This window comes from Homarus americanus, unplaced genomic scaffold (genome assembly GCF_018991925.1).
Source record: "Homarus americanus isolate GMGI-L3 unplaced genomic scaffold, GMGI_Hamer_2.0 scaffold28051, whole genome shotgun sequence".
In the NCBI taxonomy this organism is placed as follows: Eukaryota; Metazoa; Arthropoda; class Malacostraca; order Decapoda; family Nephropidae; genus Homarus; species Homarus americanus.
In genome coordinates this window covers 920,773-937,480 of record NW_024720144.1, presented here as the reverse complement: position 1 = coordinate 937,480, position 16,708 = coordinate 920,773, and the positions used below count along the sequence as shown (strand labels likewise).

The 16,708-nt window shown below is 36.2% G+C and overlaps 1 protein-coding gene across 2 annotated transcripts in view; it reads left to right on the top strand.

The window, feature by feature from the left end:
- The window catches only part of LOC121860420 (importin-7-like), a 54,151-nt gene that overhangs the window by 7,068 nt on the left and 30,375 nt on the right, over positions 1-16,708 (top strand). For both annotated transcript variants that reach the window (XM_042357571.1, XM_042357572.1), the window contains exons 2-9: positions 2,824-3,059; positions 4,947-5,105; positions 6,456-6,612; positions 8,245-8,429; positions 11,486-11,659; positions 12,932-13,077; positions 14,202-14,365; positions 15,636-15,755. In XM_042357571.1, coding sequence (XP_042213505.1) covers positions 2,824-3,059; positions 4,947-5,105; positions 6,456-6,612; positions 8,245-8,429; positions 11,486-11,659; positions 12,932-13,077; positions 14,202-14,365; positions 15,636-15,755 — 1,341 coding nt within the window. The remainder of the gene's footprint in view (positions 1-2,823; positions 3,060-4,946; positions 5,106-6,455; positions 6,613-8,244; positions 8,430-11,485; positions 11,660-12,931; positions 13,078-14,201; positions 14,366-15,635; positions 15,756-16,708) is intronic.

Below are 16,708 nucleotides of genomic sequence, written 5' to 3'. Positions count from 1 at the left end.
TGGGCTGCTGGGGTACTATCAATACCTGTGCTTTTGTAGGGGTCCAGTTTATTTTAACTTTTAGAACAAAGTCCTGTCTCGGCACGGATTTCAATCGTATCTGGAGTGATACCTCGCTTTCTGTAGTGGGATTTAAAAGCTTCTGATCCTACACTTCAATTGTTAAGGCTATTGGCAATTTTCAATTAAAGATGAGGCAACTGTTGTATGAAATGAATTAAATTTTGTTTGCAACTTCAGATGTGTCATGACAGAGCTCATCATTGATGTTTATCACAACGTTGTTGCTGTGCCCAAGGGCTTTTAGTTGCTTTCAGAGTTTTTGTTAATTTTATTTTTCCTCAAATATATATATATTTTTTTTGTTTTGTTTTACATCTCTCTTTATTATATCTGTACCGTGTTTTTAGCCTACAAAATTCTTTGTGACTCATCATTTTGTCTCTTTTAAACTTAGGAGTGAGTTGATCTCTGTATCCGATAGATTAAACTTAGGAGTGAGTTGATCTCTGTATCCGATAGATTAAACTTAGGAGTGAGTTGATCTCTGTATCCGATAGATTTTGATGTCTCGCTTGTCATCCAAGGTTCAGTTCTATCTGTTATTTTAATCTCCTTTATCTGTATTACATGATCAAGATTTCCAGCAAAGGTAATTTTGAACATCTCTGAGGCCTTGTTAACCTCCATGCAATTTGTCACAAGTGACCAATCAATATGTTTTAGTTTGTTTTGAAAATCTTTGTTGTAATTCTTCATTGACTATTTTTATTCCTTTGTGGTGTCCTGTCTGCCCCTAACCTTTTCCCTGTTGAAGTAGATGATAAAGTGGTTAGTGAGGCCAACAGGAATGACTCCTTCCTGACTGATTTTTATTACATGATCTAGTGTGGTGACTGAGAACTTTGTTATCCAGGTTGATGAAATGATTACCGGGTAGTTGTTTGAAGCTGTACCTATTTAAGGTCTGCTTATATTTCTTATACATACTGTATTTAATTTGTTGTTGTTTAACAGTTGATCCTACTATGTGATATCTTGGCAATATGGTCCTCAAACTGACTATTGTTGGGTTGGTGGTAGAGTGCCTACGGTATAAAACAAAGACAGGTACAGTATATTCACCTTGCTGAAACCCTACCTGCACAGTTATGTTCAGACAAACTATTCCTCAAGGGCTGGTGTTCCTAAGCATTTTTCAGTGCAACTCTATTTAGTGTTGTTGTCTATCCAGTGCGATCCCAAGTCATATACAGTATGTATTACAGTATACATAAATAAGTGTAAAAGTAAACACTGGTAGAAACAGATTACAACTGTCACATAAAATGACATTTATATCATCTTTTAATGTTATAAACCTGGGGGTATAATTACATGGTTAAGCAGCATAACACACAGTTTCCATAGTCACATCAGTCATAATTCATGTGACGTGCGCTTTATCATTTCATAAATTTCCTGTTGATTGGGGATATAATTGTGATTAAATAACCTTGCATACAATTTTTTAAGTTACAACTGTCAAAAGTCGTATGCTACGATGTGTCATATTTCATATCTGACGTGTGTCATCATTTTAATTATTTTCTATACCCGTGAGTATACAAGGTTAAGCAACATAGCATACAATTTTCTCAGTTGAAGTTTGATATACGGTACGGTAACAAAATTATAAATACAACTGAAGAGAAAGCTGCCTTACAGACATGCGTGCTACCAAATTGTACCAGAATTCTGATATCTCGATTTTTAACCACTGAATGTCTTTTGATACAGCAACCCAAAACTTTGCAATATCATCATAAATGTCAAAAATCACTCTTGCCTCATTGTCAGCCTGTAATTTTGCCATTTCAAATGCAAAAGAGCCACACTGCTTTACATCCGTCTTGAATGGTAACCGAACAAAATGCAAAGACTCGGTAGGTAAGCAACTGAGAGGGAATCTGTCATTGAAATTTTCTGCCATTTTCTGTCTACATCTGTGTTAAGTAGAGTGAACTGAGCTGAAACCAGTCCAAAGGTAGGAGTGTGGAACTGTTGTTGTGAAATGCATCAGCAGGGTAAGGCTGATCTGACATAAGGAGAGTAACTTCATTAATCCCCTGACCATAAGTTATGGTCCCGACTTAACCAGACGGCACCTGTCAAACACGTCCTTGATACATAGACTTAAAAAAAAGTATTGTGTGTGATTCCAGCAACTCGATCAGCTCTATGTGACCCCATGACTTATGTGCGACCCCTTATGCTGCATCTTGAGACCTGAGTTTGGGAACTGCTGCTCTAGGGCTATGTTTGAGGTGGTGTCTTCTGCATGGATTACTAGTTTCAACCCATCAGATGGGGTGTTAAATTTGACTGCTTTGTGTAATTGGGATGTTTGTCTCGGTGTAAAAAAATTGCCGAGTAATTTTACATTTTACACCAGTGAATTAATATTTTCATAAATTTATTACTAAGATACTTTTATTGCTACTGGTGGATACAGTTAAGAATTAATTATTGATGTAGTGTAATGGATGTTTATTCTAGAAAATGTTAATGAGAATTGTCATTTAAATTGAATTTTAAATTCTTACTGTTACTATTCTAGTGTATTAGTAGCTATAATTGGACAGTAAATATGATAATCTTTCCTAGTACAGTACATGTATTCTTATTTTCTTAAAAGTAACTTAACCTTTTATATGGCTGGGGTTTCTCTGCAGAATAAAAGCTGATGCATTCATTTTCATTCCAAAATACAGGTACAGTACTCTTTTATTATTAAATACATTTCCTGTAATTCTTTTTAACAAATGGGATTTTTTTTTACAGATGAAAAAGATCATTGGGTTTACACCAGCCCTTCTTCAAGTAGTAATGATGGGAGAATTGGACATGCCTGTACGTCAAGCAGGTGTAATCTATTTAAAGAACATGGTTTCACAATATTGGAAAGATGCAGAGTATGAAGGTGGTGAACCCATACCGTTTCATATACATGAACAAGATCGTGCCATGATACGGGATGCCATAGTAGATGCAGTGGTTCATGCCCCAGACTTAGTAAGGTAAGGTTTGTTTCTAGTTGTGAGTATGGTAACTTTATATTTATGAAATATAGATGTATTACAGCATGTGAAGGTGAAATGTTATTGGAAAGTGCTTTTTGAATTCATATCCCTTTCTGGAGAGCAGTTTCGCAGAGATGAACCTTTGGCTCCACTCCTGCGTTTACCACTTGGCGTTGCCAATGAGGTCTGAACCCCTGAATTTAGAAGTGTGAAGTCAAAGCATATGCTAGTGAGCGTGAGGGATAGTGGAAGGGTGTGTCGGAGTGGTTGTCATTCTGTGGGGAGGAAATTTAGTGCTAGTAGAGCTGAGGACGGAAAATGTTTATCATTTGGGAGAAATTACAGTGCAGGATATTGCTTATACAATAATTACAGGGTTTCCTTGGGTGAGTGTAATTGTCTAGCGCTAGCCAGATGAAAATACTAAAGTTAAAATAGAATTAGAGGGGGATGAATTCATATTCTAAGTAGGGGGTCCCTTTGCAAAAGTGGGCATTTATGAGCAAATGGATTATGGATATGTATGAATATACTGTATACCTTGTAGAAGCAGCAAAGTTTTGTTTAACCAATTGACTATGAAATGGAACTACCCCAACCAAATAATCGTCTGGCGGTGGCCAAAATGAAATAGATAAGAACACATCATACTGAAGAGTTTAATTAGCAGCTGTCTGGTATAGAATCAGCCAACCATATAGTTCAATTGTGCCAAACAGTGCGGTTAAATGGGTATAACAAAAAGTTATCATCATTATATGTAATTTATGGTGCAAAGTGATATAGATGTTGCTTAATGGTCTTAAATAATAAAGATGCTTCTATGTTGTGTACAGGAGAGAACTTTTGACTTCACGCCCTCCCAGCCTCCATCACCAAACTCCTACTGTGGGTTGCTGGTAGTCGAATCACTACAGACAATTTACAAAGTAAAATACTGTTGTGTCCTCATTTCCATAAGGCAATTATGGTGAGAATATAAATACATGTGATACTCAGTATTTCAAGCAACCAGGGTGTGTGATTTATTAGTCTTAGCTACTTGTTCACATTATTAGGTGTTAGTTATAATAAATGTCCTTTTCCACTGCATTATTCTGTATTGTAATCTTCCCAACTGAGATTCTTTACACTTTCACTCCTCACCCTGAATACCCTTCTTCCCATCCCCCACAGAAAGATGCCTACCTCGACACACCCCTCCCCTCTCCCTCCTGCTCACTGGAAGAATGCTTTGAATTCAAAGTTCAGTGTTTGGGGTTCAGACCTCGGGGAGAGCGAGGATTGGTAAACACAGGAGTGGAGCCAACTGTACACGGAAAAAATATGTCTAATGTTCCCCCCTCCACTTTAGTCATATTTTTACCTGTGTACAGTTGACTCCACTCCTGTGTTTACCAATCCTTGCTCTCCCCGAGGTCTGAATCCCAAACACTGAAATCTGAATTCAAAACATTTGCCCAAATACTTCCTGATGGGTGTTAGTAAGATGTGTAGCTACAGGGTAGTCTGTACAGTAATAGATCCAGGCAAGTGTGTTTAAAAGGGGTACCTAGCAAAATTTAAGTGGAATGTACTGTACTTGTCCAGGACAGCCCTGAGCCTGGCTCGCTACATGTAGACTTTGTGGGTAACCCGACTCGTACCTACATCCTGACATGCCCTGAAACCACCACCTTCCTGACATAATACCCCCCTCTCTCCTTGGGGGCATGCCTGACACTTGATATTATTAGGAACCTACCATGCTTTGCTATAAACAGATGAAATTGTACATGGAATCCCTCCTTTATACCAGGGATCCCAAGCATTTTCCAGTGTGACCCGTCTACTGCTGTTGCCTATCAGTGCCAAGCATAACTCTTTATTGTATTTGCATTACAGAGTGCAGCTAGCAGTATGTACATATCAGATGGTGAAACATGACTTCCCAGGCAGATGGACGACTATTGTTGACAAGATCAGTATATACCTTCAGAACCCAGACACAAGTTTATGGAATGGCGGTCTTCTCTGTCTTTATCAACTTGTTAAAAATTTCGAGTGAGTATATTAACCACTAAGGTATAGCCATGTTGCTTTGTTTGTCTCACTATTTTTATAAGTTTGATAAAAGTTCTTTTAATTACCTGTATTTATTTAATTTTTTTTTTTTTTTACACAGGGATTATCCCACTCGGGCACAGGTCACTGACCCACATCGGGGCCTGGAGGGCGAAATATTATAATAACAATTAATACAGTAAATAAAGAGTATAATAATAATAATAAATAAATACAAAAATGAAAAAATCAATCAATAGTGAGAACTGATAATACAGTATGCTGCACGAGTCCCCTGAATGGTAGTGTGTATTTATGGATACCTGTAATGACCCTAGATGCCCCACAAGTGTTTATTGTAATACAGTATTGCACCAGGTGCCTCACACTTGCTTGTTATTATGGCAGTTATTTTGAAAGTGATGATAAAGATGTGAAGTGACTCAGGTGCTGATAATAACCCTAAGTGAATCATGGTTCTTATAATGACTTAAGTGGTTAATAGTTATCATAAGTATAGTGACACAAAGAGCTCATCATGACCCATAGGTATTCAAAATGATGCCAAGTAAATTGTAGGTTAGGATTGTGATGTCAAGTGGCTTAGTTATGCACAATGACAAGTGATTCAAAGGTTGTCATGATGATTGGGTGAATCACTAGTGCTTATAATGGTCTCTGGTGATCAACAGGTACAGTACTCGTTATTTATGGCCCTAGGTTGAGGGGATAAGACCTTCTGCTGATTACTTTTTGTTATGTGATGTACAATGTAGAACACTAACATAATATTTTATTTTTTTATGATTAGTATAGAATGTGTAGATGTATTATCTTAAATTTATAATTTGTTGTTGTAAAGGCAGCCATCTTTTGTACATATATAAATGTTCAAATAGCACAACTCGTATGTTTAGTTAAATTAGAATTAGTTCTTTCCTCAGGGCGGGTATTTCTTGTAACCCAATTTTACCACTAGTGGTGGGATATGGGGGACACTATATTTTCATTGTCTTTACATTGACCCTCACTAGTGATGATGCAAGTCCACTTGCATGGGACAGTTAGTTGAGCATTGGATACAATTTATTTAGGATGTTTTGTTCTGCTCAGTACAGTCTTAAGAAAATTAATAGGCTTAATGGTTGATAATCTTTGCTGAAGCAGCTTTATGTATTGCTTGAGTTACAACATCAACCCAGAGCAACTCAGGAACACAGTACTTGCAGATGCAGTATCTGGCTAGTTTCCAAGACCCTGATACAAAGTCACTTGTAAGTTTATGAGGTAATATATTGATATTGAACAGTATATGTGTATTCTATTGACATTGAAATTTATTTATTTTAGATACAAAAAGAAGGAAGATCGAGGTCCACTTCATGAGGCAATGAGACTGCTGCTACCGATGTGCTATGAACGGATGGTGCACCTTCTGCCAGATCCATCTGAGCATTCCACACTATTACAAAAACTTATTCTCAAGATATTTTATGCTTTTACACAGGTAATTTTTTTAATTTTATCAAGTTTCTTTTCATGGGCAAACTAAGTAGCTATTGATTGTTTTCCTATTATATGTTTAACTAAACTTTTTCATTAACTTTGTAGTCTGTTGAGTTCAGTCCATGTTGTCATTGAACTTGTCCTGAAGGAAGTTGAAAGGAAAGATGAATAGTGTTAATAGAAATTGGAAGAGTTACAGTAAAGTATCACAATCTCACAAAGAATATATTGGTTGCCAGGCATATTGATGTGGGAGAATAAGAACAGGAAGTGGGGAGATGCATGCTTGCTTTCACATAGTACCATGTATGAAACATGAATTAATTAACTTGGGGGTGCATTCTAGATCATAGATTAGGTGAGATGAAAATCTGCAGTTTGTCAGGCATATTGGAACTTGGTAAGTATGTACGTGATGAGATAGTTGAGTACCTGAACTGGTAGTAAGTACTGTTGGTAGTTCGTAGAATTGCTTCTTTTGGCTAGCAAGACATGGATGTACAGTACTTAGAAAGAAGGACGAAGGTTTTCATTGAATGTTCAAAGCCTAATTCCTGAAGGTATGGTATAGAGATGGCCAGTAAGAGATACTATTGGGGGGGAATTTGTTATTTTGAGTGTACAGTGTTCCGTCGATTAACGAACGGTCCAATTAACGAAATTTTCGGTTAACGAACGACGACTGTGGAACCAATTGTGTTCATTAATCGAGGGACCACTGTAAATGAATACCTTGAAATATGGGACATTACTCAGTTGGAAATTATGTGGAAGTTTGTACAAACATGAGAACTATGGTGGGATATTTAGGGATTAAGTAAGATTGATGGGTTTAGCTTTAGTTGAGAAGAATGTCACTATATGTTCTGCTAGTGAAAAACGTGTGTTGTCATTGAGTGTGAATACTTGCAAACAGAAGCTGGTCAGTTGTGGAAAGGAATAAAGGGAAGTGTCATGCAAAGTGCTGGTTGTCCAATAAATATTAGAGTAAAATTGTCAAAACCTATTACATTGTTATGAAATTAATGATGTGCATGCAGAAGAATAAGAAATTAATATTTAAATTATTTACTTGCATTTATTCAGCTTGAGAGAAGTGTCAAAGTGAGCATATGGGGGGGGGTTGGCATAGGGCAGATTACTACTGAGGGCAATGAATGTGGGTCTTCGATGATGTGTGGGTAGCATGATGTGGTGTACTGTGTGAATGCTTGATCTCGTATGAGTGATTTTCAGTCAATCAAGTGGCCTCATATGAGGGACATCGCAGTTTAAGGGTTAAGGATAGTTTAATGGGTATAAAACAAGCGAATACATTCCAAAATTGGCAGAGCAAGGAACAAATTAGTGAAAATTGGTAGAATAAGATTGAGATGCTTTGGTTGTATAACTATGGATGGGGGGATAATGGGAGAGAGTTTACTTGGAAAAATTCAGGGTAGGGGGTGTGACGTGCAGGCAGAGGTGGTTAGGGTGGATGATTTAAATTAAAAACTGTCCCCCTAGGAAGATTGGTGGACAGCCTGAAAATATTTGGAAAAGGAGGTCCAGGATCTCCAACCCTCAGATGTGAGGGAACACCAGATTGATTGATATAAGGTCTAATACAAATTCCTTTTCCTTTTATTTGCAGTACCACCTACCTCTCGAGTTATTGAGTCGTGAACAATTTACGGAATGGATGGAAGTTATACGACAAGTGGCAGATCGTCCTGTACCTGACCAGACTCTGCAGGTAGACGAGGAAGAGAGGCCAGATTTACCATGGTGGAAAATTAAGAAATGGGCACTTCATATCCTTGCTAGAATATTTGAAAGGTAAGATGACAATTAAACTTGTGTTGATGTATGGAATGAAAATACAGATATTGTTGAAGGAAAATTTTTAAGAGAGAAGTTAGATGAAAATGTTTGGGCTATCGAGAGTGTCATCCAAGGACTCTATTTTATATTATAGCAGTGGTTCCTCACCTTTTTGGCACTGTGCCCCCCTTTGGTCAACCCTGTATCCATCGCGCCCCTCATACCCAAAGAGCGAACAATTTTCAACAGTTCCATATGGAAGTCCTGAACTCTAGATAATTATGGGTTTTATAATCAAAACCACCGAAGCTCATGTGTTTTTGAGAAATTTCAGTATTTCTGTGAATAAAAAACATGAAACTAAGAAACCTAATAAACTTTTACAGATTAATTACCTATACAGTGGTCCCTCGGTTAACGAACTCGATCCGTTCCAGCAGGTTGTTCGTTAACCGAAACCATTGTTTCAATGGGTTTTTGGGTAATTGGTTCCAGCTCACCGAAAATTGCCTAAATTCAACAAAATGATAGAAAAGTTCACTTACTTTGAGGTGTGTATGTAGAAGGCTCCTGGATGATGATGATGATGATGATGGGAATTAGAATGGGGGTGGAGGAGAAGGGAGAAGAGAAGGCATTGGGGTGGAAGAGAAGTCACCCCATGGCGCCATTTCATCCATAAAATTTTAGCTCTCTGGTGTAATTCAAGATTATTTTCTTTAAATCAACACTGCACTGCATTATATATTGTCAATATGTAAAATATATTTCAAAATGACCAATAATTTGCTTGGAAACACAGAAAAAAGCATTTAGTTGAAGAGAGTCTCAAGCAAGATGTTACCTCCAGTGAAAACAGAGAGAGACTAACTCCTGTTTGCTGTGTTAAGAGGCTGGATGTCGCGCATTAAACTAGTCACTTTACCTTCAGTTATGTTCAATAATTGTTAAAATGACTAAAAAATTTAATATCAAACTTTTAAAATTATTGAAAAGTATAAACTTCTTGATATTTACTAAAATAGTAAGGAATTTAAGCCCTAGAACCGATTAATGTATTGGCGGACTGATACTAAAGCTGGTTGCCCGGTCAGTGCAAGCGAAAACATGTTGAGGTCGGTTCGTAAGAACTTCGTTAACCGAATTGAAGGTCCTTATGGAAGGCAGTTCGTTAATCGAAATTACGTTAACCGAGGTGTCACTGTACCTGTATGTGTTGTGTTGTCAAAGTAAGAGAAACCATTGAGACCCTGCAGAAAGTCAGATCATCAACCTGGGACTTGGTCACATAGCAGCAGGGTCTATCATTAGACAATACATTATGCTTCCAATATCTTCCCAGACGGTAGTGCCTCCTTGTTTGGTACATTAGATGCCTACTACCTACACCAGTGTAACCGTTGCTTGATATACAGCCCTTTTGGCACAAGTACACACACCTCTTTGAATATCGTCACTTAGAACTGCTTACCAGTCGTCATTTTCATCTATTTAAAAAAAATCTGTATAAGGTGAAGTCTTTTATACAGCACTCATTTTATACACCTGGTCACCTCCACATCTTAGGGGCTGTAGTGTTTACATTCTTTCTCTTGTTTTTGTCGGTATGACAACGACGGGAAATTTTTTCCAACAGTAGAAGGTAAGCAAATGTAAACATGTACATCAATGTCTATATAAAGCAAAAAATCTTTATTTAAAAACAAAATAAAAGTAAAAAAACAACTCGTCTTTTGCAAAACCAGTGACTGATTGGTTCTACATAATTATAAAACTGAAGAAAATAAGTCCTCCATTGTAGCTGTATTAAAATTATTGTAGAAAAATTTGTATGGTTGTTTTAAGTAATGTTATTTAATGTTAATAAATGGAACAATGGAAGTAGCTGACAATTAAGGGTAAAAAAAGTGAGATCATGTATGTAAGTGAGCACATGTGTAAACATATCATCATTACTCTACATAAGAATATGAAAGTAGCACTTATTTACTGTTCATATATGTTTTAATTAATGTTTCTGAATTTCTTTTTGATTGAATTATTGTTTATGTGTGCAAATTGAACAATACAATTCATTAATAATACGAAGAATATTAAAACACACGAGACGACGTCATTGTTTTTGTTGTTTACAAAACCAGTGACTGATTGGTTCTACATATAAAACTGAAGAAAATAAGACCCTGGTTGTAGCTGTAGTAAAATTAGTATGGTTGTTTTAAGTAATGTTATTAATGTTAATTAATGGAACAATGGAAGTAGCTAACAATTAAGGGTAAAAAACTGAGAGATCATATATGTAAGTGAGCACATGTGTAAACATATCATCATTACTCTACATAAGAATATGAAAGCAACACTTATTTACTGTTCATATATATTTTAATTAATGTTTCTGAATTAAAAAAAAATATCTACCCATCAGTGGTAATGAAGTTAAAAACATAAGGACAGCCAATGTTGTTGTGTGTGTGCTTTTACTGGGATGACAAAGTTGTATTTAAATTAGGAAGATATTAATTTTGTGGGGTTTTTAGTCTAAATGGGTATCCAAATATGAGAGCCTACTGTAAATAGGTGTCCAAATATGAGAGCCTACTGTAAATAGGTGTCCAAATATGAGAGCCTATATATAAAGAAACAAACATTCCTGCATTTGAGACCAGCAGACAACCTTTAGCAATTTCTCAATAGATGGCGCTGCCGCACCACTGCCATTAGTAAACAAACCACACAGCAGCAAGGGTTTATTTTTTTTGTAATATATTAACAATATTAGTTAAATCAATAGTTTTATAGTACTGTATAGAGAATACTTGTAATTGTTAAGTACTGTAATGAGGTAACAGTCTTTGTAAGGGGCTGATTTCAAAAACTTCTGCTACAACTCATCGACTATATTTTTGTCATAAAAGTGTTTCTTTTAAGCCGAAAAATACGATACACTGTTTTTATATTACCAGTTAATTTCCCTTTAATTAGTGTGTTTGATGTCGCTGGGATTTCATATTTGTTTTACTGTTTTGAGTGAGAGCTTTTGCAGTTTACTGAAGTAATTATTTTTGTTGCAGATATGGTTGTCCCAGTACAGTGGTTAAAGAGTACAAACAGTTTGCAGATTGGTTTATTAAAACTTTTACACAAGGCATCCTCCAAGTGCTGATGAAGATCCTCGACTTATATCGTAATAAGATTTATATTTCACCTCGGGTCCTGCAACAAACTCTTAATTACTTGGAACAAGGGTGAGTTACCATCTACCAAAATTTTGGCCACGCACAGTTACCAGGGTATGCAGTAAATGTAATATTTAGCCCAAAAAATTGTTTGAACTTATATATAAACTGTTATATCTTACATTTATCTTCATATAAGCTTGGTAAGTACTGTTCTTCCTGAAGATCAGGGTTTCAATCACCTATCTTAGGAGGAAATCTTCCATGCTTGACCACCCTCTTTCATTTTCAAAATCCAGCTGCTGGGGAAGAAAAAACTGGAAGAATTCTGTCATTAAACCAAAAGTACTGGAGGAAAATCTCACTGTACAGTACCTCTTATAATTCATGATCGCCACCATCATGTTATTGTCATTGTGTATGCTTTCCTGGGTTAATTGTGGTTGCTTGCTGACAACTATTCAATATGTATGGTGTCTAGCAGCTTTTCTCGCCTGGTTTTAATCTCAAGAGGTCATTTCTTACCTGTAGTAATCTGGCAACATACATATTCATATACTGTACTTACCAAGATTAAAATTGTTTTGCTATAGCTTATTATTTTAAGTATTTCAAACTTGTCATGCTGTAAAAAAAAATCCATTGTAAGAAAATTCAAATCGAGATACAGTAATTGTATTGTGAATGGAGTGCTTGTATATATCATGTCTTTTATTTATATAAAAAAATATACAGGTATACTGTATTATATTTTTTAATATATATTTTTTAATTGGGAAAATACAAACTAGCATATTTTGGTGAATTTGATGTTGGGCAATTCATAGGTGAAGAATGCACAAGCTTGGCCATTTTGTTGAGTGTCAAGTAGTGAATTTCTGATGCTCTAATATATAACATGCATTAGATTCAAGTAGATGCTACGCTGCCTCAGCCACCAGCACTGTCCTCCATTGATTACAGTGATCACTTCAGTCCAGTTTGGTTTATACTTTATTGCATTTCCCAGGGACACATTACCAAGAGGCTGCTGTAGCTTTATTTTTTCTCCTTAGCCGTTCTTTAAAACTTCATTGCCTGTCATCCATGCTGTGATCAGATCCCACTCACCTTACTGTTGTCTCCAGAATTCCTCCCTTTATTTAATATTTTCTTTTATCATAAACAGGCAATTTGTATCTTAAGTTTAAAACCCAATGTTCCTTGTTGTAGGTATAGTTATTTTGTCTTCAGGATGTCTGCTTTGTGACATACAATATTGTCATTTACATCATGTGTGTTTATCGACGTCCAAGGAAAACCGTGATCATAATGTAATCGTGATGGTTTGCATTATTGCAGAGTGGGCCAGTCTATAGCATGGAAGTTGCTCAAGCCTCATATGTTACCAGTAATTCAAGACGTCCTCTTCCCCCTTATGTGTTATTCAGACTCGGATCAAGAACTTTGGAATTCAGACCCATATGAATACGTTCGAGTCAAATTTGGTAAGACATGGGTATTATTTTAATCGTTGTGGTAGAATAGGACGTTACAATGGATAAGTGTCAGTCTTGGCAAAAAAAATATATTTTATAAAGGAAAATAAATCATTAGAGACTTGAGAGTTAGAATGTCAGTTGGTAAGATGTTTAGTCAAGTTTTGATTGTGTGCCAGTGATAATGATTTTCTTTTTATCTTTGTTTAAATGTATTGGATGACTCATTTCTCTGCCTTGTTGTTGTTACAGCTGCTGGCATTAATGAGCCAGAAATTTTCTCCCATCATTGCTTATCCGCCAGAAAGAGAAAATAAATTGTAGTAAATGATTGATCGGGGATATGTGGTCAAGATATTTTTTTTTTTTAATACACTGGGATTAGCCCACCTGGGCACAGGTCATTGACCCACATCGGGGCCTGGGGGGCCAAAATGTAATAACTATTTATCGTAAATAACGTCTATAATAAAAATTGAAATAAAATAATAATGATGACAATAATAATATTAACACTAATAATAATAAAGAACGATAAGGAAATACAAAAATGAAAAAAAAAATCAATAGCGAGAAATGCTATATGTATGTTTTGTTGTCAAGTAAGAGAAACAATTGAGACCCTGCAATTGTGTGTAAATGAGGCAGAAAGTCAGATCAGCAACCTGGGACTTGGTCACAATATTTGTGATGCCATATAGCAGTAAGGTCTACCATTAGACAACACATTATGCTTCCAATATCTTATTGTAAATGTGATGCATTGTTTATGAAGGAAGGAAATTAGCAGCTTGTCCTAAGTCAAAAGCTAAAATCCTTCAATGATAAGTTAAATGAGAAAGGTGGAGATATATGTTTGTTTGTTTAGAGAATTGATGTTTAAAAGAAATGTTTGTGAAAAACGTGTTGGGTTGAAGAAATCTTTGAAAACGTAAGACTGAAAATCTTTTGTGATGTTCATCCTGAGAAATGTATATTGTACTGTACTGTAGTTTTTAGGGTGATCAAAGGTCAAGGCCTTGCAAATGTCAAAACCGTTTAAAGAAATTAAAACTATGACTCAGAGTTAAGAGGGATAGAAATTTGTTGTATGGTATAGATTTGAATTCTTACATTATTCATTGTTATTTCAGATATTTATGAGGACCTGGTGTCACCAGTGACAGCAGCCCAGGCACTTCTTTTGTCGACAGTACGCAAACGGAAGGAAATGTTAGAGAAGACAATGGTGTTCCTGATGCAAGTGTTAACTGCACCTAATGTTGACCCACGGCACAAGGATGGCGTCATGCACATGGTCAGTCTCCATTCTCATATTGCAGCGTTAAATTTTTTTTTATGTACTATCCAATAGGACTTGTCAAAGGTGCGATAATAGATGTTTTGGATCACCTGAAGATCCCCTGCTTATCTCACCTAAAGACTAATCACCCTAATACTACCTTTGGGGTTAGGTTAGGTTAAGTTAGGTTAGCATTGGTGTGGTGAATCTTAAGGTGATTCGATATTTTTATGGAGGAACCTATTTGTCCCAAATACTTTAGACCATTGGAAATTAGAATATATTGCTGTTAAGTAATTCTAGCATTGATTTAGACCTTTATTGATCTGTAATTACAGAAAGGAAAAGTGGATGGTTTTACCTCTTTATTTGTAAAAAAAAAGGGGGGGGGGGGCAAACATGAACTGTATTGAACTTACCAGAAGTTGTAAACCTGGAAGAAAGTGTAGCTGGATCAAGTAGTTCCTGTAGCAAGCAGCACTAGTAATGGCTTGATGTTTGATCTTATTGTCATACAGAGTAAGAGAAACCTACTCAGAATCTTCATAGGCTTCTGGGCTTTATGCCCATCTTAGAATAGCAAAGATGGGGCTGTATAGGGGAGTTTTTGAACAGACATTATTGTGGTCTTGCCTGCTCGTGGGCCTCGGCAGTCACTTGTGATTAACCTATAGTAGCTATGTTAGGATTTAAAAAATTTCAGTATGAAAGAGCCACAGATTAGACAGTTGCAGTTAAGGACGTCTTGTTCCAGCTAGTTTCTAATATACATATTATTCTTAAGTTTATAATTCTGTTTAGGGGTGATTTTGCTGTCCCAAAACTACTTATTTCTGGGCATCAAATATAGACTCGCTCAATTTGCTTCATGGTCAGACTAAATGTAGTATGTATTGTCCTGGGTGCTAGTGTCCCCTGATGCCAGTTTTAGGAATTAATAATGTCTTGACCCTCCTTCAGTTGTTTTCACTCCAGCTCTGAATGTTGGACTTTTTTGTCCCAATTTGAAACCTTCAAACATAAAAAGACCTAATCTTTTCATAAAATTATTTGTTTTCTTGAATTGACAGTTCCATCTGTAGTGTGTTCATCTGTATTGTGTTCACTTACAAATGGTTTTGGATAAAAAATTTTGTTGATCATTACTTTAAATCTCTTTTCCCTTAACATTCAATGTTATTATAGTACTGTATTATGAATTTGCATGAATAGTGAGGTAAATATAAATAATGGATGGATAGCTCCTCAACTGCCTTTGATTAATGTTAATTCTTTTCTTCATTAGATTGGCACAATGGGAGGTGTGCTGCTCAAGAAGAAGATCTATAAAGATCAGATGGAAACCATGATTGCCCAATATGTCTTCCCAGAGTTTCAGAGTCCATATGGCTTCATGAGGGCACGTGTAAGTATTGAGTGAATATGTAAGAGATTAGTTCATGCAGTGGAGAGGTGGTTAGGATGTTGTAGGCAGTAACTGCAATTTATCCTTTAACTCTACAACTCAACAGACCAGTTTTCCTTAGGTTTGACAGTATACACGTACAGTGGTCCCGCGATTAACGAACGGTTCAATTAACGAAATTTCGTTTAACGAATTAGCTCCCATAAGGATTTTCAGTTCCATTAACGAACAAAACTTCGATTAACAACAGTCTTATGGGAAACACGCTTTGTTGTGCACATCAGCTGATCGTCTAGTCCGCCAATACAGTAATCGGTTCTTTGTTTACATTCGTTTCCAGTGGAGTAAATATCAAGAAAGTTGTGCTCTTGAATATTTTTGCATTTTTTTATATTAAAATTATTGGTCATTCTGAAATTTACTTAACTTATTTATAATATATAGCACAGTGCAGTGTTGATTTGAATTAATTAATCTTGAATTACACCCAGTGAACTTAAAATTTTATTGGTGAAATTACTGCATCAAGCATGGGTCCCCTGAAAGGTGATTTCTCCTCCATCCCCACTTCCTTCTCTTCTCCCTTCTCTTCCACCCCCACTTCTAATTCCCATCATCATCAACCAGGAACCTTCTACATGCACACCTCAAAGTAAGTGTACTTTACTGCATTTTTTTTCCCCTTTGTATGTACTTTTCTGTGAGCTGGAACCAATTACCCAATATCCCATTGAAACAATGGATTCGGTTAACGAAATTTTCGGTTAACGAATGACTCTGTATTATTACTCATGTAATAATAATTCAGATAAGTAAAAAAAAAAACCTGCCTGTCTACCTATTGGACAAACTAAAATCGTTCCGGACCATGGGAGTTTCCGGACCACAGAATGCCGGACTAGAGAGGTACAACCTGTAGTATTTATTTTTTTTTATTTTTTATTGTACAGTAT